Genomic DNA, 26156 nt, shown 5'->3' with positions numbered 1-26156 from the left:
GCCGTCCTCAGCCCGTTCCCCGCCCGCCCCAGCCTCCCCAAAACACCCTCCGTCTTCCTCAGCTTGTTCCCTGTTAAGAGTCTCTTAGGGTTTGTGTCCCTCTCCAGTGTCGTCTGACATGATTTTGCCCTCCCTTCCCTTTGATCCTCTGTTCTGTTTCTGAAATCCCACGTACAAGTGAAATCATCCACATGAGTGAGATCGTATGGTAATTGTCTTTCTCGGACTTAGCATAATAGCCTCTAGTTCCGTCCTCATCGCAAATGGCAAGATTTTGTTTTACAACGGCTGAGTAATATTCTTTGTGTGTATACCCCACATCCTCTGTATCCATTCGTCTGCCGATGGACACCCGGGCTCTTCCCATAGTTCGGCTGTTGTCGATAAAGCTGTTGTAAACATTAGGGTGCTCGTGTCCCCTGGAATCTGTATCTCTGTATCCTCTGGGTGAACAGCCGGTAGTGCAGGTGCCGGGTCATTGGGAAGCTCTCGTGTCAGTGTCGTGAGGCCCCTCCACGCTGTATCCCGGAGCGGCTGCCTCAGCTCACGTTCCAACCAGCAGTGCAAGATGCTGGTGGGGTTTTGGTACGGATTGCATGGACTGTGCAGATATTGTATTTATTTGTTTATTTTTAAGATTTTATTTATTTGAGAAAGAGCGAGAGAGAGCACAAGCGGGCTGCTGGGCGAGGGAGAAGCAGGCTCCCCGCTGAGCAGGGAGCCCAATGCATCCCTGGACCTCAGGATCATGGCCTGAGCCAAAGGCAGATGCTTCAGCGACTGGGCGACCCGGGCTCTCCGTATGTGTACATATTTTAACTGTGTTGGCTCTTCCAATCCGTGAGCATGGAACATTCTTACGTTTCTTTATGTGCTCTCGAGAGTTGTGACGTTTTCCTGAAACACGTTCTGCTCATTTCCGGTTACCGTGCTTTGTCCCGCAGTCCCCTCCGTCTCGCTGACTGTCGTCAACGCGGACGGCTCTGCTTGGTCTCCCCGGCGGTGATGCTCTGGTCTCGGCCTGCCTCACTGGGCTCCTCTGGCTGCTTGCGTTGGCTCTACTGTGTCTCAGTTCCCGGGTGTGGTTCCTTCTCCTTCTTGCCGGGTCTGCTGCCTCCTGGTTGCAGCGGCCGGGCCCCTGTCCCGCCGGTGGCTGCTCATGAAGGCCGTGGCCTGGCCTTAGAGAAATGCCCATCTGTTCCCATTGAGTAAGAGGTTGCTTCAGTCCACAGGGGACACATGTGTGCAGCCACGTCAGGGAAGCGCCACCGCCGCTTCCTTCCAGGACTGCCACTGGGGGTGGGCACTCTCGTCTCAGACTCCGCCACCAGCCGTCGGTGCGGTCCTGTGGTTTTTCTCTCTGGTCTGTCGCGATGTGCGGTGTAGGCAGGAATTTCCTCGTGTTCGCTCAGCCTCGCACTCCTGGAATAAACACCGAGTCACGGTCTGGTCTCTTAACATGGTGTCGGATTCAGTTCGCTGACCTTGTATGTCATGTTCTGGTGTTCATATTCCCAAGTGGTGAGGTTTATGTTTTCTGGGCTCTGCTTTCAGACTCGAGCCTTACGCGGACCCGTATTACGACTACGACATCGAGCGCTTCTGGCGCGGCGGGCACTACGAGAACTTCCGCGTGCAGTACACGGAGACGGAGCCGTACCACAGCTACCGGGTGAGTGGGCCGCGCGGCTCCTCGGCGGGCCCTCTGCGCTGTGTGGGGCTGCGGACCGGCCTAGTCGTGCGTGTTGGCCCGGTGGACCAGTGTCAAGCCCAGATTAACTCTCTGTGGAGAAGCAGTTCAGATCCAGAGATTAAATTGGTGGTGACCTGTGGACAGACTTCCTTTAGTTTGTGTTCCTACTGTGATGTGAAATTTTAAAATTTTAAAAATTAGGTTTGTTAAGGGTTATTCCTGTTAACGTAAGCCGGCACGGGAGTGTGTTCCGCGCTCCCGAACAGATTCCTCCTTCAGGCTTCTTAACAGTACCGTTTGGAAGCGTGCTGTCCTCCTCCGTTGGCGTAACCTGGGCCTCTCCCCAGCTGTGCCGTGGTGGTCTCCTGGAGGACCGTTCTGTGTTGGTATTTTTCGATGGATGATGTTTCAGTCTTTGAGTCCCTGATGTTTTCAGAGTGAGGAGAAAGCTGCTGCTTAGAAGAGGTCGGGCGGGAGCAGTAGGGTGGTCTTTGTGATGGAGTTTTGAGGACAAAGGGTGGTGACTTCCTGGGAGCCCATGGATGGTGGGACCGTGATCGACCATCCTGTGCTGCTCTCCCTGGTAGCGTGTCCGTGGGGCCAGGCTGCCGGGGTGCAGTGTGCACGCCAGGCAGGGCAGCCTGGAAGGTCGGTAAGTCCTGTTAGAGTCCCTTGCCGCCTCCTCCCCCTTACGTGTCCGTGAGTCGAGCCAGGGGAAGGGCAGACACGAGCTTCCTTTCCTCCCACAGCCTCCTGGAGCCTGAAACCCGTCTTCCCGCTGTGATTCGGGCATTACTGTTTTAACTTTGACTATTAGCGCAAGTGGACGGATGGGTGCAGACTTCTGGTTCAGAAGGGCGTTGAAGGGTTGTGCATAGGAGAGCAAGGGCCAGCACTTTGGGGCACCCCCTCTGTACCAGACTCCCCTGAGCAGAATGCTTTGGGCCGAGACCACCGGAGGCCTTGCTGGGTCCTGTCCAGCCCTCGCTGGAAGGGCTGAGGCGGGAGACAGGTAGTGTCGAACCGCCAGCTTGGGGCCCAAGCTGGAATCTGGCTCACCGCGTGATGCTGTGTTTTAAGGAGAAACTTGGGAACAGAGTGATCACTTGAGATCGATCCCCGTGGCCTTGGTGCCAGGCACCACCCAGTACATGTGTTTGGCTTTAGGACCGGGAACGCGAGCGGGAGCGGGAGAACCGGCAGCGGGAGCGCGAGCGGGAGCGGGAGCGGGACCGAGAGCGGGAGCGCCGGCAGCGGGAGCGCGAGCGGGAGCGCGAGCGGGAGCGGGACAAGGAGCGGCAGCGGAGGAAGGAGGAGTGGGAGAGAGAGCGAGCCAAGCGGGACGAGAAGGACCGGCAGCACAGAGACCGTGACCGCGAGAAGGAGCGCGAGAAGGAGAAGGAGAAGCCGAAGCCCCGTTCCCCGCAGCCACCAAGGTAGGCCATCCGCCCCCTGGGCTCTGGGTTCGTGGCCCCGGGCCCGGAGAGGAGGGGGCTCGCCAGATGCTCACGGGTCCTGTCTGCCGGCCGTAGTCCCGCACCCATAATCGTTGCTGAGAAATGCTGGTGTGTTTTGAGGGGCGGGTGCCGCCCCCTCCCGGAACGGGTGCGTTACGGTGGGAGCGCACGCCAGGTGCTCCTTCTCGTTGCCTTAAATCGGGAAAGTTGTGAATTCCCAGTGCCCCTGCTTTGGCAGCGAGGGTAGGAGGTTGCTGGCCACCATGTGGGCTCTCGTGTCCGCCAGTGGAGGACAGGCCTCCAGGCAGCCCTTCTCTGAGTAGCTTGCCTTGGTGCCCTGCATCAGGAGAGCTGCCAGGGTGACCGCAGGGTGGGCGCCGACGGCATGCAGCTCAGCAGCGGCCCTAGAGACCGGGCAGGTTCCCGGCCTTCAGCCAGCCCTTGTTTAAAATACACACAGGGGCACCAGGGTGTCCGTTGTCGTCGGCTGATGATTGCGGTTCAGGTCGTGGTCTCCCAGTCTTGGAATCAAGCACCACGTCAGGCTCTGTGTTCGGTGTCTGCTTGAGTTTTTCTCTCTCCCTCTCCCTGTCCCACTACTTGCTCTCTCTCTCTGTGTCTCTAAAACAAATATATCTTTGAAAAATAAATAGAATACGTGCATATGTATATTTGAGTACTAGAGCGGGTCAGGTGATCCTCAGAAAATCACGGAACTGGAGAAGTTTGGTCTGTGTTTGCGGCCTCGTGAGAGGACATGTGTGTGCCCCGCAGTATGTCTCTTGGCAGCGAGCAAGGTCAGCGGTGTGTAGGACACTCAGCACGGAGGCGCCGCACTCGTCCTCCCCCAGACGCCGCCCAGCCCTGGCAGCAGCAACCCACTTTCTGTCTGTAGATGTGCTGCTGCTGGACATTGCACGAGGGGGGTCACATGCGGGCTTCTGTGATTGGCTCCTTTCACTTGGCAAGATGTTTTCCGAGGTTCACGTACCCTTACTCCGCTCCCTTTTGCGCTGGCTGCTACTCTGTGGTGTGAGGGTGTGTACGGCTGTTTGTTTACCTGCTCGGCCACAGACGGACACTTAGGTTATTCCTGCCTTTCGGCTGTTGTGAACGTGAGCATTCGCGTGCACATGTGTGTGTGGGAATCGTTCTTGCTTCCCTTGGGCGTACAGCTCGGAGTGGAGCTGCTGGATCATATGGTAACTGTGTTTAACCTTTGGAGGAATTTCTAGAATTTTCCTAGATAGCTGCATCCCTTTACATTCCCACCAGGAATGTGTGAGGGCTGGAACCCTCCCCCAGATGATTCATTATCGTTTACCTTTGCTGCGGTGGTGGTGGTGGCCGTCCTGCCGGGTGTGACCTGGGAGCTTGCTGTGGCTTCATTTTCATTTTCCTGAGCCTCTTTTCATGCGCTTCTTGGTGTATGTTCTTTAGAGAAACGTCTATTCAGATCCTTTTCCCTACTTCCTTATTTTATTATTTGCTCACTGTCTTTATTTCTGAGTTGAATGTGTTCTGGATACAAACCCCTTGTCCAGCACCCTCGTGCGCGTGCGCACCCCCCACCGAACTTTGCATTCTCAGGTTCGCCTTCTTGATGATGTCCATTTTTTCTTTTTTTGAGGAAAAGCCTCTTTTTTTACATTTTTTCCAGCTTTATTAGGCGCAGTTAACATGTGCTGACGTGTGACATTGCACAAAGTTAAAATACATGGTGCGATGCGTGGCCCTGCCTCCGTGCCGCAGAATGGCCTCCGCTGTCCGTCAGCACCGCCACCGCCACACGTGCATGGGGAGAACACGACAGATCTACCCTCGTGGCAGCTTTCACGGGCACAAGCCAGAATCCCTCGCTGCAGCTCCTGTGGCTACACGAGATCCTCAGACTTACTCCTCTTCTGACTGGAGTGGGAGCAGCTCCCCATGTCTGGCAGCCTCAGCCCTGGCACCCGCTGTTCTGCTGTTGGTCTCCATGAGCGCGGCTCTGCTAGGCTCCAGTTAGAAGGGGTGCCTGGGGGTCTCAGTCATTCAGCACCTGCCCACGGATCAGGTTGCGATCCCAGCATCTTGGGACGAGCATTGGGCTCCCTGATCGACAGGAAGCCTGCTTCTCCCTCTCCCATTCCCCTGCTTTCTTCCCTTTCTCTCTCTCTCTCTCTCTCTCTGTGAAATAAATAAATACTCTTTAAGGGGGAAAAAAAGGATGCCACATGTAAGTGACCAGGCACAGTGAGAACAGAGACGCTTTCTTTGTCTGACTTACTCAGCCCACTTCTCGGTCGCCATCAGAGTCCTCACCGAGGGCGGGACAAGCCTCCTTTCCGTGGCTGAGCCGTAACCATCGTGCGGTCCGTCCACATTGCCTTGATCGTGTGTCCAGCCACAGGCTCCTGTTGAGAACACGGCTGAGGCGAGCAGGCGAGTGCAGACGTCTCTTTCTGATCTCATGTCCTCTGGGTGCTTAGCCGGAAGTGGGGGCCGGGCCACGCCGGCTTCCCTTTGCCTCATCCTCACTGACACGGTGACCAGCTCTGCTTTGGATTTCGGCCACTTGAAGAGGTGGGGCGTGATACCTCATTGTGGGTTTGACCTGCGTGTCCCTCCCTGATCATTAGAGGTGCTGAGCATCTTTTCACGGACCTGTTAGCCGTCTGGATGTCCTCTTTTACAAAATGGTTAGGAAATTGCCCATTTTAAGTCCGATTTCTTTTGGCTCTTGAGTTGTACGAATTTCTTGGCATAGTTTGTGTGTTAACCCCTTATCTGGTAGATGGTTTGTACTTATTTTTTCTTATTCTTGTAGGTTGTCTTTTCGTTTTTTGTTTTTTTTTTTTTTTTCTGTGCAAAAGCTTTTTAGTTGAATGTGATCCTGCTTATTTATTAATTTATTTTCCATCCTCAGATATATATTTTTTATATAAGTTCCATTAATTAACGCATATTGTATTACTAGTTTCGGGGTAGAGTGCAGTGATCACACTTATTTATGCTTTATCTTGTTTCCTGTGCTGCAGATGTCTTGATCAGACAGACTTTACTGAGATGCGTATCAAGGAGCTTTTGTTCCCATGTTTCTTCTAGGAACTTCATGGTTTGGGGTCATCTCACCATTTTGAGTCTTTAATCCACGTGGAGTTATTTGTGGCGCAGTGTGAGGTGGGGGTCCAGTTTCATTCTGCCGGTGGCTTTCTAGTGTTCCCAACACCATTCATTGAAGGGACTGCCCTTACCCGTTGCATGTTCTTGCCTTCTGTGTCGTGATGGGCTGTATATGTGTGGGTTTCTTTCTGGGCTTTCATTTCTGTTCCATTGCCCTGTGTCTGTTCTTGTTTTTTCGTTTTTGGGTTTTTGTACGTAACCTCTATACCCAGCATGGGGCTTGAACTCACGACTCTGAGACCAAGAGTCCTGCACTCTGTGGGCTGAGCCCGCTAGGCGCCCTGATCTGTGGCTGTTTTTACGTGATACTGTGCAGTTGGGATGACTCAGACTTAATGATGCAGTCTGAGATCGGGAAGCCTGACGCCTCCAGCTTTGTTCTTGCTCTGGCTCTTTGGCTCTTTGGGGTCTTTGTGGTTCCATATAAATTGTACGATTGTTGCTTCTGTTTCTAAAGAAAAATATTATTGGAATTTTGATAGGGATTGCATTGGATCTGTAGATGGCTTTAAGTACCATGGGATTTTTTTTTTTTTAAGATTTTATTTATTTATTTGACAGAGATCACAAGTAGGCAGAGAGGCAGGCAGAGAGAGAGGAAGGGAAGCAGGCTCCCTGCTGAGCAGAGAGCCCCATGCGGGACTCGATCCCAGGACCCTGAGATCATGACCTGAGCCGAAGGCAGAGGCTTTAACCCACTGAGCCACCCAGGCACCCCGGGGACATTTTTATAGTATCCTTTCTTCCAGTCAGTGAACATGGGATATATGTCTCTTTATCTGTGTGGTCTTCAGTTTCTTCCATTAATGTCTTGTAATTTTCAGTATCTATATCTTTAACCCCCCTTGGCTCAATTTATTTCTGTGTACTTTTTTTTTTAAAGATTTTTATGTATTTTTAAGAGTAGGGAGGGGAGGGGCAGATGGAGAGGGAGAAACAGACTTCCACTGAGCAGAGAGCCTGATGCAGGGCTTGATCCCAGGACCCTGGGGATCAGTACCTGAGCGGAAGGCAGACGCTTAACCATCTCAGCCACCCAGTCACCCCCAGTGTATTTTTTTTTTTTTAAGATTTTATTTGTCAGAAAGAGCACTGGCAGGCAGAGGCAGAGGGAGAAGCAGCCTCCCTGCGGAGCAAGGAGCCTAATGTAGGACTTGATCCCAGGACGCTGGGATCATGACCCAAGCTGAAGGCAGCCACTTAAGTGACTGAGTGGCCCAGGTGTCCCCCAGTGTACTTTGATGCGGTTGTTAATGAGAATGTTCCTTGGTTGTTTTTTTCGGGTTGTTAGTATGTAAGAATGCAACAGATTTTTTGTGTGTGTGACATTGACTTTGTATCCTTTGTTTCCTTTGTACCGAATTTATTTGTTAGTTACAGTTTTTTGGTGGATGAAGCCAGGCTCCCGTTCTCTCTGCTGAGACCAGCCCCTTGTGCAGCTGTGTTTCTGGCAGGAAGCAGCAGGTGCTCAGTCTCTGTGAGCACAGGTTTTCACTCTTCCCTTCCTCCAGATCGTGATAGATTGTCCTCAGTAATGTGCCGTATTTTCTCATACTTTCCTAACATTGGGCAAAACAATGTTCTTAGAACATTCAGAATGCACTGAACATTCCGGATGCGCTGAGACCGCTGTTTTCCGACAGCTTTATGACCGTCCGGGCCGCGGCGGCCCTCTTTACGCTGTCCTGAAGGTGTAGCTGCGTGCGAGCGGCAGCGCTGGATTCTCGTCTTCCTAGCGTTGGGCCGTTGCAGCCCCGTTTTGATAGAAGCCCTTTTCCCCAAGATGCGCAGAACAAGCGCAGTGCGGGCTCCACGGCGGGGCTGTGTCTGCTCTGGGAGCGCGGCTGGAGCAGGAGGCGCAGCTCCCTCTGCTCACGCCGCCGACTTCGCTGACCATCCGGCCTGTGCCCCGCCGTCCCCTCCCCGGCCGTCCCTCCGTGTCTCCAGGACGTGGCTCACATCTTGCTGCTGGGAGGGGCCTCCCTGCCTGCTCCCGCCCTGCTAGATAGTTTGTCGTGGCTCTTAGCGCTCCTTGATGTCACGTGACTGTGGACGATGTGTTACCACCTGTTGCCTTCTTCAGCGCAGTCCCCTGCAGGCCGCCACAGCATCGGGCCCCCCGTCGCAGCCCAGCCCAGAGCTGGAGCCCACAGACACTTGAGGGCGCTGTTAGTAAGTTTGGGGTTGGGTAGTAGCCTCCCTTGTTCCTTTATCTGTCATAGCAAACATTGCAGGACTGATGAAGTTGCAGACGGAGTTCGGCTCTCCAGGTGCCTAAAAGCTGTTTTCCCGCGTGTCCAGATGCCTGGTCTGGAAAGAAGAGACACAGGGAAGATGGGCAGATGATGTGGAGGCTGTGACTCTGCCCCGGCACTCTCTGGCGCCCCGAGGCATACCCGCTGCTCCGCTCCAGTGCTTGGATGGCTTTCGCGTTGTTTCCTCCCACGCACTCTGGCTACGGACCGCTGTCGCCAGCCCCTCCACATGTCCTGCTTGTTTCCAAGAAGCCAGATAGCCCCATGTCAAGGGTCTGTGTGTCCAGCTCAGGGACATTTTTATACACTTGAGTGTACTTTTAGCACCTCTTGGAGGGAGGACAGCTGTGCAAGTGGCCGTGTCCATCTCTGCTTGTTGGTAACTCGCGAGACAGATGCCCTTCTAGCCCTCGTGTTCCCGGTGCTGCCTGGCCCCTCCAGGGGGTGTGCATGTGAATCCAAAAAGGCTGCTGTGTACTGGCTTAGCCCCCAGGCACCAGATCCCTGTGAAGACCAGCCTCAAGCCCTGCATTTGCACAGCCTCGGGCCTTCGGGTGAAGGGCAGGGTCAGTGCGAGCGCTGAGCCAGCTGGGGCAGGTTCAGGAGGCGGGACTCTGTGGATTCTTCCTAAAATGAGATGCAGCTTTCTCACCAGACCGGGCAGACCTGCTCTCCCCTGGTGTCTTCCTTTTGCTCGGCTCCCCTCCCGCTCCCTTTCCTTCCCCAGACCCTCACTCATGCTCCTGTGGGCAGAGGCAGGTGTGCCCTGTTCCTTGCTCTGGATTCAGCCTCTCATTGCTGCTGGGGAGTCTTGAGCCCAATCTTTGATCGCCCTGGCTGGAAGCCCGCCAGCCCTGGGCCGGCACAAAGGGTAGGCTTTCCCCAGAGCGGAATCTCCAGCACGGTCCTCCTGTTTCCTTTCCCTTTGAGCACCGGAGCTGGCGTGACCACTTTAGGAGGCGGCTGAATCTCCCTGCCTAGTACGTTTGTGTCGGCTCCCTTTTCTAGATCAGTTTACTTACCTACCTAGGACAGGGTGGGAATTTTACATCAACAGCTGGATGGGAAGCACTTTTCTCCCCTCAAGTAGGAGACAGTCATGACTGCATTCAGAGTGGAGTGGGAAGCCTTCGTCTTTGCTGGTGCTCAAGGACGCTGCAATGGGGTCGGATTGGCCCCAGGACTGCTCGTTGCAGAGTCAGATGGGCACACGTGGCAGTTGGTGAGGATAGACTCGGTGTGGCTTGTCTGCGGCCGGCGAGAGCTCTTGCTACCCAGATGCCCGTGGCCCAGCAGCGGGGCACAGCCTCGGCCCCGTGGGGTGAGGCGCAGCGAGGACCATGTGCCGGCAGAGTGCCCGGCTCCCTGGGTCTTAGCCCCCCAGCCCCCCGCCCCCACCGCCGTCCCCTGTCTCCTCTGTCCTTCTCCCGCCTGCCCCCCACGGGGCTGCTTGGCAAGTGTTTTCTGTGGAACATCTCCCTCCGGGGGTTCTGACGAGCTTTCCTCTAGATAGCCAAGGCTCGGGGCCGTGGTCTCTTGCCCCCTTTAGGGTTCCCGTCTGGAATTAGGCCTTGAGCAGAACCTTGTAAGCATTTCTGTGGAACGCATCTATGTAAATAGAGGGAAATCCCTTTCGTGAAACCTTCTGATCTTTAGCCGAGCCAGTGGGCGTGCCGCCCCGGGCGGAGCTGGGCGGTAATTAGGGTGCTCTTTGGCATATGCAAATTAATTTCATTCTAGATAAAGGTAGTAATTGGGATCTTCCTGGAGGGATTGCCTGGACTGCTTAAAGCACTTCGCTCATGTTCAGATGCACGTGTGAGGTTTGGTGCCCGTTGGGGCCAAGAGGGCAGGCTCCTCACTTCCCGGGAGCTCTCCTCCGTCCTCTCGAGGGAGCCCGGTTCCTGCCTGCCGTCTCCACCGAGGGCTTCTCGTCTCAGGGTGCCAGGGGCCTGCATCCAGTGTGAGGCCCCCAGGGGCCCAGGGTGGGTTGGCGGTGGGCAGGCATTCACGCCCGTCTCGACAGGGCTCCCAGAACCCTTCCCAGAGGCCGCCACTGCTCTGGACTCCCCTCGGAGGCCGGAAGCACCAAAGCAAGGGAGGTTGGTTGTAGCCACGTGAGCTGCGCTGGAACCGCTGCCGTGCGTGTCCCGTCCGAGGCAGCACGGCCATCTGCCGCCCTCGAGAGAAGGTGACCCTCGCTCCGGTCTGCTCTGTGTTTTGCAACAACTACACATTAGGTTTCCCCTCTGCGGACTCTCCCGGTTGTCTGAGCGCCGCTCTCCACTCCTGCTGCCTGTCACCCTCGCCGCAGTGTCGTGGCTCCTCAGCCCCTCTCTCGCGCAGCACTGCGGCTTGTCGGCATCAGGACCCTGAACGTGACAAGTTGTGCTTGATCACACGGCCCTAGACCAGCGTGCTGGTGTCCGACGACCACACCCAGATGGCTGTCAGGAGCCCCACGGGGTGTGCGTGGCCCCACGGAAGCGGGTGGGCCTTGTCTCGAGGCTGTGGGCCGGCAGGTCGCCCCAGCCTCCCACTCTGCTCCCCGCCGCGTGACGTTTCGTGCTTCCTGATGAGCCCGGCGCTGGAGATCGCTCGGAGCCGCTCTTGGGCCTGGCGTCAGAACAGTCAGTAATCTTTGGTTAGGGCAAAAGGCACTCGTCTGGAGATGCAGTAAACCTTAGCTCACTGTCCTGACCTCTTGTCCATCCTGGGCACGGCTGAACCGCTTGCCCCCGAGGAGGTCGTTGTGCCCGGGACGTAAGCGACTGCACGCTCCAGAAGCTGCCCGACTGCCGAAGACAAAAAGGCAGACGGTCGCATTCCCCTGTGTACTCGCGTCTAAGGCCGCACATCTGTGGTCAGCAGGGGTTGGAGAAATGCCCGTGGACATGGATGCAGCCGTGAGGCAGAAGGACGTGCCGCTGAGCCGCCTCAAGCGTGACCCGCCCCCGGGGGAACTTTGGGTTCTTACGGGGGAGGCTGCAGGGGCGGCGCCGTGAGGAGCCTCGGGCAACGTCATGGGCCTTGCAGCGGTCAGGAAGTGGACGGGAATGCCGCTTACCCACCGCCTGAAACAGGAGGCTTTTCTTCCTTCTGTTCAGCCAGAAGTTAAAGTGGAAGTGGGTGGGAACGGGCCTGTCCCCTCTGCTGTCCCCTCTCTCAGGTTTACTTGTTCCTGATGAAGTTCAGGGATGTTTTCGTAGTTGGAGAGTGAACGTGGTGGGTCTGTCACCGGATGCCCTCTCACTTGGGAAAGGCTGTCTGTCCTGCCCCTCCCCACCCCCCACCCCCACCCCCGGGAGAACCATCCACAGCAGTGACCCGCCCTTGGGCCCCTCTGGTCAGGACCCGGCTTCCGCCCCTGGAAATGTCAGGGTTCCGGGGTGCTGCTGTGCGCCTCACTGATGGGGCGTGCATCGGCCGGCGTTGCAGGCTTCTGTCAGGGCCTGGGGGGCACCAGAATGAGAACCGCGAGCGGCCGGTCTACGTTCTTCGCATCTTACTGTGTGTCTGTTGCGAGAGGGACCCATGGCCTGGCCAAGGCTGGAAGAGGGCTTGTAGGGCGCCGGGGTGGGTCGTAAAAACTCCGCAGAGTCCGAGACAAGGAAGAAGTGGAACTTCCACGCAAGGCGAGCATCCCAGAGGGAGGGGTGCCTTGCCGGCCCCTGGGGTCTCTTCCCAGGCGTGGCGCTCAGCAGGGTGCACTGGGGGCCCACCCAGAAGTCCCACACAGGGGTGTGGCAGCCCAGCCACATGGACCCCCGATGGCAGTTTCTGCCCAGGGGTTAGGGGAGGTGATCACAGCTCAGGCTTTCATCGAAAGCCCCACAGAGGCTCCCAGAATGCAGTCGGGGCCAAGCTGTCCCGTGACAAGTGCTGGGACTGGAGTGTGAAGAGTTCAGTCACTTCTAAGTCCCTTTTCCTGGACCTTTATTGGATGCCTAGGCCTTTCGATTTTAGAAGAACACCTTTATGTTTTCTCTCGTTTCATCTTTGACCCCAAACTTGGCAGCTGCTCTGTTCGGTGTTTCCAAACACCTTGATGTCGCGGCCTCATGTCACAGACGTCTCATGCCTCTGAGCCCTGATGTGACGTGCGAGGCGTGTTGTGAGTTGTCGCGCCGGGGTTGTACTGTGTGGCGTCTGTGTTTGGCAGGCCTGGCTGCTGATCTTTGCTCCCAGGAGTCCCTCTCCAGGCCTCGAGCGGAGCCTTGGAGACCGGAAGATAAGAGTGCGCGGTCACAGGGCTGGGGAAGGCCCCTTCCTTGGGCAGAGCGAGGCCGTTTCCCCTCTCTGTGGAGCAGGGTTTATGCAAATGCTGGCCCGCTGCCCCTGCTGAGCCCGGCCTTCCGGCCGGGCCGCCTCCCCGCCCCTGCGTCTTCAGGCTGTTGACCTGCTGACCTGCCCACGGGGTTTCCGATTCAGTTTGGTGCAGCGTTTGTCAGGTGGTCCGACTCTGGGGCCGGGCACCCACCTGACGCCAGCCGCACCGTCCGGGTCCTAGGCTCCGGGGCAGGGGTGCGGCCCTGCGGGGCTTCAGAGCACAGCCGCACCAGCCATGCTGCCTTACCGACAGGTCACGTTCAGCTTATGGACCTGCGCGGGGCGTCTTCTCTCCCGTCCCTGCCGGTGTGCGGCCAAGAGGCCGCTGAGGGTCGGCAGCCACAGCCACAGCCATAAGAGCCACTTGGCCCTGCAGCGGCACAGGTTTGAGCCCCGGAGCCCCTTCCTTCTGCAGGGGGGCCTCGTGAGAGATGAGAACGCGTCGCTAAGACCAACTCCTGGGCCTGTGTGCTCATCGGCATAGCAGAAGCTGTCCTCTGCAGGAGGGAAACGTTTCTTAAGTAACACTTGGGGGTTTTCTGTGATAGACAAGAAACAGGGTGGGGTAGCAAAGTGTGGAGAACTTTGTAAAGAACAAAGAAAACAGTGAGGAAGGACAGACAGCCTGGACAGTGGCTGCCGTCACCCCGGCCCGCATGCCAGCCCACCTGGCCCCCCGCGTGGAAGTCCGAGGGCGTGCCTCGTGCCTCCGCCGGCCCTCCCCAGTGCCCGGGCATGCTTCCCCCCCCGGGGTTTCCCAGGAGCTCTTTATTGGGTGTCCATTCAGTCGTTTCGCCAAAACATCTACCATTAACGTGGACGGTTCCAGTTCTGTGTCCAAGCCAGAAACTGTTGCTCCCTGGTCCGGGTCCCCAGATCTGTGGCCTTGCTCAGCAGTGTTTGAGTCCGGTGGTCTGCAGAAGGGACCCCTCCCGCAGCTGCTCCCTAAACTGCTTCATTCTTGTGCCGCCAGCATGGTTTTCTGTATCCAGGGCCCATGGACACTGTTTATATTTTTCGTTATTTTTGCTTTTTAGGGTTAAATACATTTTAAGAAGAAACTACATCATTTCCATAAAACAAGCCAAATCATTTGTCCTAGTGAGTAACTGTTGAAAATAAGTAAAAAATGAAAATGGTTGTCTACGTACAAATTAATTAAAATCAGGACCCCCCCCCATTTGCCACCCTTTGGGGGATCTGTCGTTTTGCGGGGTCACTACCAGGCCTGGTACCGGCCTTTCAGAGGGAAGGAGGCGCTGGCCGGCGGCTCGGTGTGCGTGGGCTGGCGGCCCCTCCCGGGGAAAGGGCAGCTCACCACGAAGCCCACAGTGTTACCCCCAGAGTGCCTGCGAGAGTCTCCCTGGGGAGGAAAGGTTGACTCTTGGAGGCGGCGACGGCCTGCTTTGGCCACCACTGCACCCTCCGTGGGTTTCTGTTCCGGCCATGAAGGGGACGGGCAGCGGCACTCTGTCCTTTCTCTCCCTCCCTGCTGCCAGAGCTCCCAGTACAGTTAATGGTGACAAGAGGAGTCTGTCCCTCGCTTTCTGTCAGAGGGGCTGCAGGCCGGCCGAGCTGGGCCGCCATGCTGACGGAGGAAGAACCCCACACCGGCGTTCTTAGGACGAGAGTAGCACAGGGTGGAGGGAGTAATGGCAGCCCCGGGCGGGCCTGGGACAGGCTGGCATTGACAGGTTTCACTTCCTTCTGCGATTACCTTTCCAATAACACAAGCTTCTGAACTTCTATGGTAAACACTATTGGGGTTTAGGGCCAATATAACAGGGATTTTATGCTTCAGTTTAATGTGTCCCTAGGGCGTTTTTAAAAATGTTTTATATAAATTCAGTTAGCCAGCACGTGGTACATGATTCGTTTCAGATGTAGTATTCAGTCGTCTAGCATTCGCAGAGAACACCCAGTGCTCAGCCCATCACGCGCCCTCCTGAATGCCCATCGCCCAGTTACCCCCCCACCTTCCAGCAACCTTCAGTTTGTTTCTAGAGTTAAGATTCTCTTCCAGTTTGCTTTGCTCTCTTTTTCCCTTTTTCTTCATGTTCATGGGTTTTGTTCCTTAAATTCTACGTATGAGTGAAACCATATGATCATTGTCTTTCTCTGATTGACTTATTTCACGCAGCCTAATACCCTCTAGTTCCATCCACGTCATCACAGATGGCGAGATTTCATTTCTATGGATGGCTGCGTAGTATTCCGTTGTGTACACATACCACATCTTCTTTATCCGTTCATCTGCTGATGGACATCTAGGTTCTCTCCAAAGTTTGGCTATTGTGGACGTTGCTGCTATAAACATTCGAGTGCACGTGCCCCTCTGGATTACTACGTTTGTATCTTTAGGGTAAATACCCAGCAGTGCAATTGCTGGGTCATAGGGTAGCTCTATTGTCAGCTTTTTGAGGAACCTCCATGCTGTTTTCCAGAGTGGCTGCACCAGCTTGCATTCCCACCAACAGTGTAGGAGGTTCCCCTTTCTCCGCATCCTCGCCAGCATCTGTCATTTCCTGCCTTGCTCATTTTAGGCATTCTGACTGGTGTAAGGTGGTATCTCATTGTGGTTCTGATTTGTATTTCCCTGGTGCCCAGTGATGTGGAGCACTTTTTCATGTGTCTGTTGGCCATCTGGATGTCTTCTTTGCAGAAATGTCTGTTCATGTCCTCTGCCCATTGCTTGATTGGATTCTTTGTTCTTTGGGTGTTGAGTTTGATACGTTTTTTATAGATTTTGGATACTAGCCCTTTATCTGATAGGTTGTTTGCAAATGTCTTCTCCCATTTTGTCAGTTGTCCTTTAATTTTGTTGACTATTTCCTTTGCTGTGCAGAAGCTTTTGATCTTGATGAAGTCCCAATAGTTCATTTCTGCCCTTGCTTTCCCTGCCTTTGGAGATGTTTCTAGGAAGAACTTGCTGCGGCTGGGGTCGAAGAGGTTGCTGCCTGTGTTCTCCTCAAGGATTTTGATGGATTCCTGCCTCACGTTGAGGTCTTTCAGCCATCTAGTGTCTGTTTTCGTGTGTGGTGTAAGGAAATGGTCCAGTTTCAATCTTCTGCGTGTGGCTGTCCCATGTTCCCAGCACTACTTGTGTAGGAGACTGGTTTTTTTCCTTTGAACGTTCTTTTCTGCTTTGTCAAAGGTGAGTTGGCCATAAGTGGAGGGCAAGAAGTAATTTATTGCCCTTAAACGAAGAATTCGTTTTGCACCTGCTGTGTGCCGGCTCTAGAGAGAACATAGCAGACAAGGCTACCCCGTTCTTTGCAGAGTTTGCAGTATGGTGGGGAATTCTCTAAGTCGTTACACCCAAAAAAGTGAGTACCAGTGTGGTTAGTGTCCGTGAAGGAGAAAGAAGAACATGTTCCTCCAGGAAGGACACGTGCGTGGAGACCGTCCGTGGTGTTGGCTCTGCTTGTCGTGCTGGCAGTGAGCTCTGTGGCCCTGGTGGGTGACCCGTTACTTGTCAGGCTCCCCCTGAAGCAGGCGCTTATGCTGCCACCCTGCTCTGTTTCCTTCACCGGCGGCACTGCTGTCACAGAGGACGGTCCCAGAGTGGCTAACACCTCTGATTTTAGCCGTCAAGCTGAGCCACCAAAGAAGGAGGCCGCCGCTGCGGGACCTCAGGTGAAGCGAGCGGATGAGTGGAAGGACCCTTGGCGCCGGTCCAAGTCTCCCAAGAAGAAACTCGGGGTGTCCGTCTCCCCTAGCCGGGCACGAAGGCGCCGGAAAACATCAGCCTCTTCGGCCTCTGCCTCCAATTCCTCCAGGTAAGGGGGCTGGCCAGTCACAGTGACGGTGCACGGACGCCGCCAGAGGGCTACCCCACGCTGGCCCGAGGACAGTCAGCAGGGCTCAAGGGGCGCCTGTTGGTCTAGAAGAGATTCACTGAGTAACTGGGGCGCTGGGGCATCAGCGGCAGACAGAGCTGAGGCTCACAACTTCCATAAGGCTTCACACCCCCAAAAGGAACGGTTGACCTCAGCCAGGATGCTTGCAACCCAGAACGGAGACCCGGTGAGGGGGCCAGCGAGGCGGGGAGAGCTCACACGGTCCCTTTGGGAGAGACCCCATGAGGCAGAAGGCCAGGAGGATGGCGCGAGCCCGGCCATGGAGGCAGCCCCTCTCTTCCTCCCGCGGTGTGGGCTGCAGCGCGACTGGGTGGGAACAAGCAGGCAGGCCCGCAGTGGGGGTGGGAGGCCGGCAGGAACCCGCCATGCTAGACAGGGCCTGGGGAGGTCAGTGCCCAGATGGGTAGAGAGGAATCCATGTGTGACCGCACGGGGGGCTCTGTCCAGCCGGGGCCTGGAAGCTGCCCGCCAGCAGTAGTGAGCACACACCTACCCACGTCGTGCTTTCTAAACCCTGTTCCCACCAGAAAGGGAACTGGACTGCGGCACGCCCACAGAGGGGTCCAGAGGCCGGGTGGGCGTGGGTGTGTGGCCAGGTGGCCGGTGTGCACAGGCAGGGATGGAGGACGAGGGGGGTGCGGGAGCAGGTGGCCTGGGGCCACGTCACCCGGGTCGGCACCTGAGGATAGCGGGTCCCGGCGGCCAGGCTGGAGGTGGAGGAAGACCGGCCCCTCCCCCAGCCCTGTCCTTGGACACTCTAGGTCATCGTCACGGTCGTCCTCGTACTCCGGCTCCGGCTCGTCCCGCTCGCGCTCCCGCTCGTCCTCCTACAGCTCCTACTCCAGCCGGTCTTCCAGACGCAGCTCGTTCTCAGGCAGCCGGTCCAGGTATGTGCGCCGCCGGCCACTGTGGGCAGCAGGGGCGCGTCTGGGCAAGGCCGCACTGTGCACCGGCGTCCCGCCAGGCACCCAGCTGTTCTCAGAATGGCCTGAGCAGCGTTTCGAGGTCACTTCGGAGGAGCGTGAAATGTGTACAGGTCGCCAGGTAACAAGCTGCTGGCGTCGAGGGCTCAGCGCACGGGCCCGTGTCGGGAGGCGGCTCGGAAGCGGCCCCCCACGGCCTGTGTTGTGTGTGCGCTGAAGTCAGAAGACAAGGCACTGTGTGGCCACGTCCTGTGGACCTGCACTACCCGCTGGGCCACTAGCCACAGGCGGTGATTCACATTGTCATTCAGTTACGGCTTTACAGTGTGCGTGCCCCGACTGCAGGCCTCCGAGGCCGTCTCCGTCTTCACAGGACGTTCTGTGGACGCCTCTAGAAGGGTCAGACAACACGTGTGTTTTTTCCACTGAAGAGAGACACTGGCGTTTTAGAGGATTCTCCATTGTTGTCTGTGTAGGGACAGTCCCCAGTTAACAGAACAAACAGGCCTGTTCAGGCTCTGTGTCTGCTGCTTCTGTCTTTCCAGCCCGTTCAGGGGGCCTGCGCTGCAGGGCACCCCCGTGTCCCGCCTCCAGGGCGCACCTGCGTGGGGAGACCCCGGCCCCCCCTTTCCCTTCCCCCATTCAGGGTTGAGTTAGGAGAGGAGAAGGGCCAGGCCAGAGGACGGTGGGGGTGGAGGACGGCTCGTCAGGGGCGCCACACGGTCACCCCCCCCAGCTCCACCGTCTCCATAGGGCACCGCAGCCGCCCGGGAAGGCCACAGTGGGGAGGAGACGAGAGACCCTGTTGGCGCAGATGGTGCCCGGGCCACACGCACACAGTGTGCGCAGGGTCGCGTGCTCCGGCTCCGACCTCCTGCAGTTAGCGGGGGCCTCCGTCCCCGGGGCGGGAACCCCCAGCCCAGCCAAGGAGCGTCAGGAGGGAGGACCCGGGCACTTCTTCCACACCCCTGTCTCCAAAACCTCAGGGTGTGGGATTGCAGGGGCCCCGCGTTATTTTACCAGTGCCGTGGCTTGGTGGGAAACGGGGCCTTGGGTGCAAGTTTCTACAAGTCAGAAGAGAACGCCAGCGCAGGGGCCTTGCGGAAGCCTGCCTCCCGTGGGGTGCAGAGCCGGATCCCGGGACAGCGGAGTCGTGGCCAGGCCGGGCCGGCCTCCAGAACTTCCCACCAGCGTCCCCAGCCTGGGGCTCTCCGTCCTTGCCGCTGACACATGAACCTGGAGCCCATCACCGTTTCCTTCCACGGGCACAGCGCCCGGGCTTCGCCAGGCCCTACCTCGTGCTGCTCGCCCCCGCCCGCCCCACCCCACTTTCCAGCCCCCTGGGCCTCAGGGCTCCGCTCCCCTGCTCGGCCCTCCGTCCTGCCTGTGTCACTGAGTCCATGCTGGACTTCCCAGCAGCGCAGAGTGTGTGCCTCATGGCTGCCGGGCCTCCTGCAGGATCTGTCGCTGCTTCGCCATCTCCTGTGCTGCAGGGGAGGACTGAGAGCTGCCCAAAAGCCATTTCGGGCGTACAGCAGCTGAGGAGAGCCTGGCAGTAGCGTCCTCTGTGCAGCTGGGTGACATCCCCGGCGTGCTTCCGTGCAGACGGGCCCTGCGGTGCTCCCTCCTCATGCGTCTGCTTCCTCCTAGGTCCCGCTCCTTCTCCTCATCTCCCTCCCCGTCTCCAACGCCGTCCCCACACAGACCTTCTGTTAGAACCAAGGGGGAGCCTGCTCCACCGCCTGGGAAAGCAGGGTAAGTGCCCCGTGAGGCAGGCTCTCCTGCTGTCTCTCTGCCCCCCGTGGCCTCTGTGAGGAAGTCCCAGTGAGAACCCTAGGCAGGTGGGCAGAGGTGTCGGGGGATCAGGCTTGGGGGCCCCAGGCCACACGTAGCCTCTCTCTTCCTGGCCTGTGGACTTCAAGGCCACGCTCACCTCGGCACACCTGCACCCCTGCGTGGATCGTGCCGATGGCCGTGCTCCTTCGGGTCAGACCACTGCGCTTGCCAGGGGCAGGCCTTGCTGTTGTTACCAGCGGGCGCGAGGGCGGTGGTTACCGTCGTGCTTCCGGGGCCGTGTCCGGGTGTGCAGAGAGGGGCGGCCTGCCGGACAGGCCTCGTTCGCACGCGCTGCTCCAGTGGGGGGTTCCGCTGATCCTCGTCAACAGTTGTGACTGATGTGGCAAGTTAGAAACCCCGGGAGCTTACCACCCGGTTACCACCCATAATAGGTGGTGTCTTAGGTTGCAGCCATGCCCACGCGCCCCCGCCCCCCCCCCCCCGCCCTGCCCAGGGAAAGCAGGCTCCTTTCCTGAGCAGGGCACTGAAAGGCAGCCAGTGGTGCCACTGACCCTGCAGGTGAGGCCGGTGCCTCTGTGTGGTGCCAGCGCCCCCCCCCCTGCTTTGTCCCCTGTCCTCACATGTGCGACTCACTTAGTGGCCAGTAGCCTGGTGCTCGCCAGGGGGACGGCACTGAAACGCTCCGCGCTGCCGATGGGCGCCCGGAACGGAGGCTGCCAGCAGCCCTCGGGAGCGCGTGGGCACCCGGAGCCACCCACCCCCGCGGAGGGCACGGTGTGCAGGCGTGACTGATGCCCGGGCTCGCAGCCGTCCAAACCGGGCCGTGTGCTGGGACCTCGAGAACACGGGAGGCGGCATGTGGGCGCGTCTTGGCCGCCCCCGTCGCTGTGCTCAGCAGCTCGCCTTTGCCCACAACGCGGCTCCCTGCTGATTGCACCGGCCCCAGGACGGTCAGCGGGGTCCTCGTCCCACACCTAGAGCGCAAAAAAGCTTTTGGGGTACTTTATATTGCAGTGTGGGTCCCGCATGCGAGGGTTCCTGGTGGCCTTGGAGGTTTGCCCCATGAGTGGGGCCAGCAGCCGGGGTGGGGCACGTTCCGGAGGAAGCGCCGGCTCCGTGGTTCTCGGGGCTCCTCACGCGGACCTGTCTTGCGCCCGTAGGGCCGGCTCTGACCCCGTCCCCATCTCCCATCACAGAGAGAAGTCAGTGAAGAAGCCAGCCCCACCTCCAGCCCCACCTCAGGTCCCCAAAACCGCTGCTCCAGCCCCCGAGCCCGCCAAGCCAGGAGACCCACGGGAAGCCAGGAGGAGGCAGCGGCAAGCTCGGACCCCCCCCAGGAGGTGAGCAAACGGGCTTCCAGCTGGTTCCCGGGGCAAGCAGCTGAGGCCGGGGCCTGCCGTTCCCTGTCCTGTGTGGCTCTCCTGTCTTGTCACCTCCCCGAGCCTCAGTTTCCCCTGATCATGGCGACAGAGGTGTGGTCGTGCGGGATGCAGGCGCCCCTCGACAGCGAGGTCTTCCCAGAACAGGGCAGTGCTGCTGCGGGACGCCGAGAAGGCCGGCGTCTTTCTCTGGAGGAGAACTCGCACTTAGAAGCACGCAGAGCCCCACGCACCGTGAGCCGGCCGGTCGGGGGTCGCGGCAGCCACACGGCGGGCTTCTCTGTGTTGCAGGCGGACGGTCAGCGGCAGCGGCAGCGGCAGCAGCTACAGCGGCTCCAGCTCCAGATCCAGGTCATTGTCAGCACCTCCCTGGCCCCCTGAACCCTGGCCACCCCCCTCGGGCCCGCACACGGGAGCCTCCCGCCGGCCCGCCCGCCGTGCTCGAGGCGCCCAGGGGGCAGCCAGTCGAGTGGGAAAGAGCGCGGCGCCTGAGCTGTCGGAAGAGAAGACGCCTCCCACCAGTGCTTGGGTTCCCGGAGCGGACGCGCTCCTTCATTTCCACGCAGCCCAGATCTTCCTCCGAGAGGTTCAGAGACCCAGTCTCTAAACAGAACTGGGTCCCGGCTTTCTCCCCCGGGCCTTCCGGTGTTTTCTGAGCGTTCAGGACTCCGCGGCCTGCCAAGTGGCACGTCCTCATCACAGCGGGAGCCGTGGCCACAGCGCCTGCGAGCCGGCCGCCATTCCCGTGTTTCCCAGAGCCGCATGCTGGGCCAGGGCAGCCTCCACTCCAGGGTCTGGTGTGGCCGCAGTGCAAAGCCTCCCCTTCTCGGGCCTCGTAACCTGGGCCCTCGGCCCTGTCGTCACCGGCCTCACTCCCATTTAGTCACTCGTCCTACGTCCCTGCCCAGCGAACACGGTGGCTGCTCATTCATGCGAGGGCCCTCGACTCCGCGACGGGGCGTCCCTTCGCCCTGGGGCGCCTTAGATCCGCCCACTCTACTCCCTGGAGTCCCCAGTGTGCTGGCACTTGTTCTCTAAACCGGAGGCTGGGGACCGTGGATGTGCACACCCGCGACCGGTTCCCTGTGGCCTCTGGGCCCCGGCCGTCTCGCCTTTGGGGCCGCGTGGGTGCAGACGTGCTTGTGTGTGTCCAGGTCCCTGAGCGTGAGCAGCGTCTCCTCGGTGTCCAGCGCCACGTCGAGTAGTAGCTCGGTGCACAGCGTGGACTCGGACGACATGTACGCAGACCTGGCCAGCCCCGTGTCCTCAGCAAGTTCGCGGTCCCCCACCCCAGCCCAGACCAAGAAGGAGAAAGGTACAGGGGGGCCTCGCATCCCGGGCATTGTGGCTGCAGAGGCGGGCAGGCCCCTCGTGGAAAGGGTGTGCGCTGCCTCACGCGGGTGAACAGGAAAGCGCAGGAACCGCCGGGCTCCATCCCACGGCCACGCGGCCTGGCTGAGAGCAGGTCTGCCCTCGGGAGGCCCACAGGAGAGTGCCGTGCCGGGACGGCGCCTGGGACTTAGCATTCGTTGTTGGCAGGAAAGTCTAAGAAAGAAGATGGGGTCAAGGAGGACAAGCGGAAAAGGGACTCGTCCGCACAGCTGCCCAAGTCCTCGAGGCCCTCCGCCGGCGCTAAACCGCAGCAGCCCACGGCCCCCCAGCAGGCGCCCCCCGGGCAGCCCCAGCAGGGCACGTTCGTCGCCCATAAGGAGATCAAGCTGACGCTGTTGAACAAGGTGAGGCCACAGCACTGCTGGCGCAGCTCCGGGAGCCCAGTCCCCGGGGTATCCGACGTCCCGGGGCCAGGGAGCTGTGGCTGGACACAGCCCACTTGTCCTGCTGCTCTCACGGGGGAGACGAAGCCCAGTAGCAGGTCCTGGGAGATCAGAGTGTCCGGGAGTGCTGGCTGCTCGCCCCAGCCCTTCTCCGTGTGGCTGGGCCTGTGTGAGTGGACGTCCCTAAGGCTCCCTCGACTCCAGTGCTGGCGGCTCCCAGGGAACAGTCTGCGGTATCTTCGCCACAGAGCATGAAGGCCGGAGTCCTGGCCTTGCCTCCCTCGGGGTCCCGTCAGCACCCAGAGGCGGGCGTGGACCAGCACCGCTGTGCTCCCTGCTTCCCGCGGGGGCCGGTGCCGCCCAGTGGCCAGCCTGTCAGGCCTGCCACCCTCCTGGTGTTCCCTCTGTCGCTGCAGGCGGCCGACAAAGGGAGCAGGAAGCGCTATGAACCGTCGGACAAAGACAGGCAAAGTCCTCCTCCAGCCAAGCGGGCTAACTTATCCCCAGACCGAGGTGAGCGTCCTTCTGCGGGGATCCGCGGGGCTCCGCAGGGCAGAGGGCCGGGGCCCGTGTGCTCATCAGGACGGGCTCGTGTGGGTCCGTCCATCAATATTAAGGTGTTAGAAGTTAAAACTTGGGAGAAAGTGTCAACATTTATTAGTATTAAGTTAATAGTAACAAAGTATTATATTTTTAAACAAATAACATTTTTTATGAAAAATAACTACATTTCCATGAATAAAAAACAAGTGTCCTTGTTTTTCCTCTCTGAAAATGCCTTCTGACGACGGGCGGTGGCTCCAGTCCGCGTCTTTGCGGTGGCACGGGGCACACACACTCTGGGGGGCGGCAGAGGGCAGGCGGGGGGCTGGGCACTGCAGTCCGACCCCGGCTGTCCACGGGCCATCTGCCCGGCCGGCTTTGATCGCTGGTGCAGAGCCTGCCTTCCTCCCTAAGCAAGGGCAGGGGGCCTGTCAGAGCAGGAGGGGGCGCCCCTCGCCTTTGCCGCCGGACACCCCTGCTGCCCACGCGAGCCTCCCCACGCCCCCGACGGCGGGGCGGCAAACACCCCCGGCTTCTCGCTTTTACTTCTCTTTCCTCCCCTCTCCTACCTGTTTGTTCCCAGTTCACAGGTGTGAGTGATGAGGGGTTTTGTGTCAGGTTAGCGGGAGCTCGGTGGCCTGTCCAGCCCTCAGCCTCCGTGGGCTCCGGAGCTTCGCTTTCCAGCATGACTGGCACTGCCCTGTCCCTTCCTTCTGACGGACTCGGCCCGTTGCCTCTTCCTGTGAGAGCGCACAGGCCGTACTGAGCTGCAGCGGCGCTGGCACGGGGCCACTGGCGTCCGTCCGGGCTGTCCCCCCCGTTCGTGCGCATCAGCCCACTCCCGGTTGGGACCATGGTCTTAACCCCCCCCCCCTTGTCATCCAGGTTCTCGGGACCGGAAGTCCGGTGGGAGACTCGGCTCCCCAAAGCCAGAGCGGCAGAGAGGCCAGAATTCTAAGGTGCCCGTGGCCCCACCAGACAGGTGAGCACCCCACCCATGCCCTGAGCAGACCCCACGGGCACCGGGGCCTCAGGGCTGGCCAGCTAGCGCGTTCCTGCCCTGGAGCAGGTCCTAGAACACGGGCCCTTGGCACAAGGCTTCCTGTTGCTCCCAGTTTCTCCCGCCTTCCCCGTCGGCCGTGGAAGCAGGGTGGGGAGCTCCTCCTCGCAGGAGGTCATTTGGGAGGCCCTTCCCCGCCCCCCCACTGCTCAGGGTCATGGGCCAGCTGGGTCCCGGACTCTGCTATGCCTGGAGCCACCACACACCCCGGCTCTCAGGGCCGCTCCTGGGTCAGCAGCGTGGGGTTTCTCCCCGCCGCAGGGGGAGGCCGCAGAGGGACCAGAAGCAGGAGGGACGGGTCAGCAGGGCGCCAGCTGAGCCCTGGACGCCATGCCCCGTTCGCTCTCCACAGCCGAGGGCAGGGGCGCGGGGGGCGCACGCCAGCAAGGCCAGGCGGAGCTGCGGTTATCCGGTGCCCTTGCCCCGCGGAGGCACCTGGTGGACCCTCTGACGGCCTCCCTTCCCCCCACGCAGGAAGCGCCAGCTGTCACCCCAGTCCAAGAGCTCCAGTAAGGTCACAAGCGTCCCCGGCAAAGCCTCTGATACCGGCCCCGCCAGCTCCGCGTCCGCCGGCACGAAGTCCGGGAAGGCCAGCACGCTGTCGCGGCGCGAGGAGCTGCTGAAGCAGCTCAAGGCCGTGGAGGACGCGATCGCGCGGAAACGCGCCAAGATCCCCGGGAAGGTGTAGGCCCCGCCGGCCGGCCCCGCCGCGGGCACTCGTGTGTTTGGGACTAGCGCGAGCACAGCCGTCTGGGATTTTGAAGTTAATGTCTCATTTTGGCTGTGAATATTTTTAAAAAATTAAAAAAGAAAAAAGTTTCTCAGCTGGAAAAGAAGCCACCGTGATGAAGATGATGCCGCGTCCCGGTGTCCTCCCGACCAGGCCGGACTGACGCAGCCCCGTCCCAGAGCAGAGGTCCCGCCGGACAGAGGCAGGCCGGCCAGCCGCGGCAGGAGCCAGGCTGGGCGTCAGGGTCATGTAAATGAGCAGTCCTGGGCCCCAGGGCCGCCTGCCCGGCTTCCCTCCCCGCTGCCAGCCAGGCTGCCCCGCCGGCCCGTCCTCCGCACGCGCTCCTTCCCGTCCCGGAGCGCCGCGAGCTCCTGAGCGGCCGCCGCCCCACCCCTGCCCGGCCCGGGTCAGAAAATAGATCTATATTCTTGACTGAAGTCCGATCGGGAAATACTTCCTGTCTTTTATTTTAAGCCTCAGATTGTTTTAGTTGATTTAAAAAGGAAAAAAAAAAAAATACAGAAAAGACCAAAAAAAAAAAAAAAAAGGCTGAGGGTGTTGTTGGGCGTCTGTCTGATGTGGAGGGTCTTTTTTCGAGGGGTCTCCTAAAATAAAGTATTTTGATAAGCACCGTCTTGCCCTGGTGGTGGTGATTCCCTGGGCCTGGTCCCCCCCCCCCGCCCCCGGCATGTTCGCCGCCCTCCCCACGTCGGCTCCTGGAGGCTGAGGACGCGGGTGTCCCGGGGGCCCTAAGGAGACGCCCTTGGCGCCGCTCTGCCCCTCCGCCCCCGTGGGCGGCACCTGGTGTGCTGGGCCTGGCAGGACATCCTGACACCGGAGCCTCCCTCGCTCGCGCTGGGGACCTGTTTTGCCTCGAATGGGTCCCGGAGCAGAGGAGCCAGGAAGGGCGGCTGTCGGGCTAGTCCGGCCCCGGCCCCAGAGCTGGTGCACAGTCGTCGCCCCCGCTTTCCCCCGCCATGGGCACGCAGGCAGGCTTGACGGGTCCTGGGCTCAGGACAGCCCCGGGGTCCCACCAACATGAGGAGCTTTGAGTGGGACTGTCCTGCCCGCCGCAGCCCCTGCTCCCGCTGGAGAAGCCCCATCCCACCAAGACCAAAGAGGAGGAGCCCTGGTGCTCACCGCGGCCCCATCTTGGAGGAGTTAGCTCACCAAGGGGCACCAAGGCCTCG

The 26156-nt window shown here is 59.2% G+C and overlaps 1 protein-coding gene across 5 annotated transcripts in view; it reads left to right on the top strand.

The window, feature by feature from the left end:
• The window catches only part of ZC3H18 (zinc finger CCCH-type containing 18), a 60584-nt gene extending 34988 nt beyond the window's left edge, over nt 1-25596 (top strand). For all 5 annotated transcript variants that reach the window (XM_082711447.1, XM_082711448.1, XM_082711451.1 and 2 more), the window contains 12 exons: nt 1555-1672; nt 2861-3129; nt 16487-16678; nt 17521-17646; nt 19333-19437; nt 20676-20819; nt 21150-21209; nt 22013-22173; nt 22398-22594; nt 23050-23146; nt 24062-24158; nt 24711-25596. In XM_082711447.1, coding sequence (XP_082567573.1) covers nt 1555-1672; nt 2861-3129; nt 16487-16678; nt 17521-17646; nt 19333-19437; nt 20676-20819; nt 21150-21209; nt 22013-22173; nt 22398-22594; nt 23050-23146; nt 24062-24158; nt 24711-24924 — 1780 coding nt within the window. In that variant the 3' untranslated portion in view covers nt 24925-25596. The remainder of the gene's footprint in view (nt 1-1554; nt 1673-2860; nt 3130-16486; nt 16679-17520; nt 17647-19332; nt 19438-20675; nt 20820-21149; nt 21210-22012; nt 22174-22397; nt 22595-23049; nt 23147-24061; nt 24159-24710) is intronic.
• Nucleotides 25597-26156: the final 560 nt, after the last annotated feature.

Source organism: Mustela nivalis, assembly GCF_964662115.1.
Source record: "Mustela nivalis genome assembly, chromosome: 18".
In the NCBI taxonomy this organism is placed as follows: Eukaryota; Metazoa; Chordata; class Mammalia; order Carnivora; family Mustelidae; genus Mustela; species Mustela nivalis.
This window is presented reverse-complemented; position numbering and strand designations above follow the sequence as displayed.